Source organism: Haliotis rufescens, unplaced genomic scaffold (genome assembly GCF_023055435.1).
Source record: "Haliotis rufescens isolate VD_foot unplaced genomic scaffold, xgHalRufe1.0.p SCAF_2, whole genome shotgun sequence".
NCBI lineage: Eukaryota > Metazoa > Mollusca > Gastropoda > Lepetellida > Haliotidae > Haliotis > Haliotis rufescens.
This window is the reverse complement of record NW_025963890.1, coordinates 57,358,787-57,362,457: the sequence shown is the minus strand read 5'-3', so window position 1 is coordinate 57,362,457 and position 3,671 is coordinate 57,358,787. Positions and strand designations below refer to the sequence as shown.

At 36.9% G+C, this 3,671-nt stretch overlaps 1 protein-coding gene across 1 annotated transcript; it reads right to left on the bottom strand.

Annotated features, from left to right (window-relative positions):
• Positions 1-309: 309 nt before the first annotated feature.
• LOC124143678 lies at positions 310-1,540 on the bottom strand. The gene is made up of 4 exons (XM_046512718.2): positions 1,511-1,540; positions 1,263-1,316; positions 929-1,069; positions 310-768 (listed from the first exon to the last, which is right to left on the bottom strand). Exons 2-4 carry the CDS (start codon positions 1,309-1,311, stop codon positions 392-394), a joined length of 567 nt encoding a protein of 188 aa, XP_046368674.2. The 5' UTR covers positions 1,312-1,316; positions 1,511-1,540; the 3' UTR covers positions 310-391.
• Positions 1,541-3,671: the final 2,131 nt, after the last annotated feature.

Here is a 3,671-nt window from a genome sequence, read left to right as displayed (position 1 = left end):
TGCCCCCACTTTGTGAATTAATCATGTGGAATGAACGTAATGAACAGTATCATCAATACGGCGACACTGTAAATGTATTGTCACGTCAAAGCCTCTCTCGTTGCCGCTGTTCATGATCTAGATTTAGTGAATGAGTGTGTTTGAACGAATGTAACGTAACGGTATCATCAATTCGTCACGTGTGGTATATAGGTTTAAAAGAAGAAACATATAGCATGTATGATTCAAGAAAGTTTATTCAATAAATTATTATTGTTTCATAAATAAGTCAATAAATAGTTCGTGATATCAACGTTTTGAGAGTGCATCACGGGATACCATCTAATAAACATACATAAATAATCAACCCCTTGTGTTCACTCAAATATTTCATCACAGTTTAGTCAATTCTTTAGTTCATCGCTTCATGAAGAGTCATCATCATGAAGGGGTTCATCCTCTGGCCTCTCTGGGTGCCGCGGTTCATGAAGGCCATCATGGGCAGCATGTTCTCATACCCTTGGTTCATCATGTAGAAGGGGAGCATGTTGTTGCCCTGCCTCGAGTTCATCATCATTCCGAGAGTTGCCATGTGCCTTCCTTGGTCCATACCCATCATCATTGGAAGCATGTAAGAGTTGATGTTGTTGGTGTTGCTCTGGTAACCATTTTGAGTGGACGCGACGTTGCTTTGGTAACCATTGTAATCATTCGCTTGGGAGGCGTAGTTGTTTGACATTGGGTAAGCGTTGGTATTCATCGTGGGATAAGCTGGTGCAGGTGCTTGAGCTGGTAGCAAAAGATGTTTCATGTGAGTTATCGTTTACTTATACTTATATTACTTTCCTTATATCGTTTAACTGCTACTGCTACTACTACTATTACTACCACTACAACTGCCACTATCACTTGTTGTCTTTATAACCGTTGTCTTTGGAAACTGAATTACCTTGGTTACCGTTGTTGGTGGACATACTGTTACCATGGTAACCATAGGCCGTGGATACAGTGTTGCCTTGACTGTGATGGCTGTTCATTGGAGGGAAACTAAACTGGTTGACGTTGTTATAAGCATGTGTAGTACTTTGAGCTGGAAAAGAATAATTAGAGTTATGATATTTCAATAGAATTGTGCACAGTGTCTTATCTTTGAGAATATTCATGAACTGTACTCGCAACACAAACTGTACTTATATATAATTATGCAGTTGATTAATTCGCACAGATAAAGATATGTAGTTAATATTTGTAATGTATATATGTATACGCGAGTATTTACTTACCATTGGCTGCAGCGCCAAAGAGAGCTATGCAAAGGCATATGATCTTCATTTTGTCTGAAAAATATACTTTGTATAGTTCAGAATTCTTAACATGCATTCTCAAACAATATTAATCGCAGTTATTTCATGTTCATGAATGTAACACAGCTATATCAGTAACAACAGTCTTGCATTCCGATATTTCAGTAAAACTAGCCAATGTATAAATACGTATGTATCATCAGGGCTGATAAAACCAAAGAATTTACCTGGCTTGGATTGTCCCTGTACCGAACTAGAGTGCTACTGGAACTAATGAAGCCAATGATACTATCACTAGCTCAGCTGCAGTTTATAAACCATACGTTACGGAATCAGCAATAAGTCAAACACAACTTGTCTAAGATGGCAGTACCTATGAGTCAAATGGATCACATGTAATACACTATAAGGTGTCAGTCGGCGCTTCACGCTGTTTTGTAATAATACAAGGCTGACACGAGTGCTATGATCGATGATTGATATACATGTACTATTCATGTCGCGATTACCTTTAATTGTTTAACAAATACTCAGATGTTCCTAATTAATATGTTTGTGGGATTCGACCTACCATGACTGTAGTAATTGAGGGGATGTAGAATATCATTGGAAGCTTTCCCTTGAGTCTTAAATAAAAGGACTATCATTGTAAAGTATTTATTTATTTGTAAAATAAAGCCATTGTGTTTGTTAACTGTTCTTTTGTTGTGTTGCGCTTTAAGCAACTGCAATAAACATATTATCAGCAATAACGTGTATATTCTTACACACATGATCTATGACCGTATTACTTATGCGTGAAACAGACATCATGTAATACACTATAAGTGTGTCAGTGAACCGTTCAAGCCGATTTGTAATACTACAAGGATGACACGAGTGTAATGATAGATGATTGATATGTCATTTAAGTTTGTCCCTTTAAGTTGATAAACAGGAAATCTGATGTTCTGAAACATCATTCTTGCTTTAATGAATGTAGTAGTTTTGGGGATTTAGAATACCATCGGAATCTTATCCTTTGTTGACGGTTGTTTGCAAGTCTCAAATCATTTATTGATGTGTACAAAAAGGCCATTGTGTTTGTGAAATGTTTTTCGTGTTACGCTATAAGCAACTGCAGTGAACATGTTATTTTAATGGCTAAGTGTTGGAAGTCCATACTGTTTTAGGTTATTTTGTAGCAATATATGTTCAAACAAACTTTTAATGTTTTTAAACAAGTACGTAATATGTAAGATGTCTTTTATATTGTATGACACATAATACCTTGTTCAGATGTATATTCAAAGTCATAACTACGGAAACACCTTGTGACTTCTAGTCTATTCTACGATCCATTCTATGCTTTTCACCGCTAGTCTGCCCTATACGATAATTGTATCTTTTTCGTCGGATAATCGAGACAGGTCCAAAACTCCAAATAGACTTTCTAAGGTTTAATAAGAGTCTAACAAAAAACAGACTATTTATACTGACGTGTATCTATTTCTGAACATAAAACTAATGCTATTTTGTTCGAATCAGCACCTTCTATTATTCTGAGTGGTAATATAATCATTCATATCGAACACAAAATGCTTGAAAATTTCATAAACCAAAAGAATTTATTACTATGGATTTTCTAAAATCAGCTGTGATATTGATAAAAACTTCCATGTTCAGTCACTTTTACCTAAATGTACATACGTTTATGTTGAAAGTATGTTAAGACATTTTGCGGTCGGTCGGGTATTTCAATGGTTAAAGCGTTCGGTCGTCACGCCGAAGACCCTGGTTCGATTCCCGACATGGGTACAATGTGTGAAGGCCATTCTGGTGTCTCCCGCCGTGATATTGCTGGAATATTGCTAAAAGCGGCGTAAAACCGTACTCACTCACTCAGACATTTTGATTAAATAGATTGTTATATGTATATGCGCGCAGAAGCGTGTAGAGTTGCGTACCTTAGGCGTGACAGAATCTGAGGATTGTTGGTTTGAATGCAACACGATTATTATCCCTCATAATAACCTATCTTGTTTGTCATCACGATACCGAGTTGGTGGATTTCATCAATGTGTCAAAGTCTGAATCACTTCGTTCTTGACTGTCAGTGACCTTTCCCCTTATATGTACAGTGTAATCTCGATAGTTCAAACTGTTAAAGCCAAACCACTGAATTCACTCACTCACTCACTCACTCAAGACATTTCAGGGCATTAAAATGTATTAACAGTGCGTTAATTTGTATAATGAGCAAACATTCATGTTTTGTGTATGTACATATCATTAGCATATTGAAAACATTTTCAGAGGCATTGCCTAAAAGTCGGGCCGGGCCGGGCCAAGACGGGCCAAAGTGTTACTGGCCAATTACTTCATTATCGGCGATCATACCTACATATA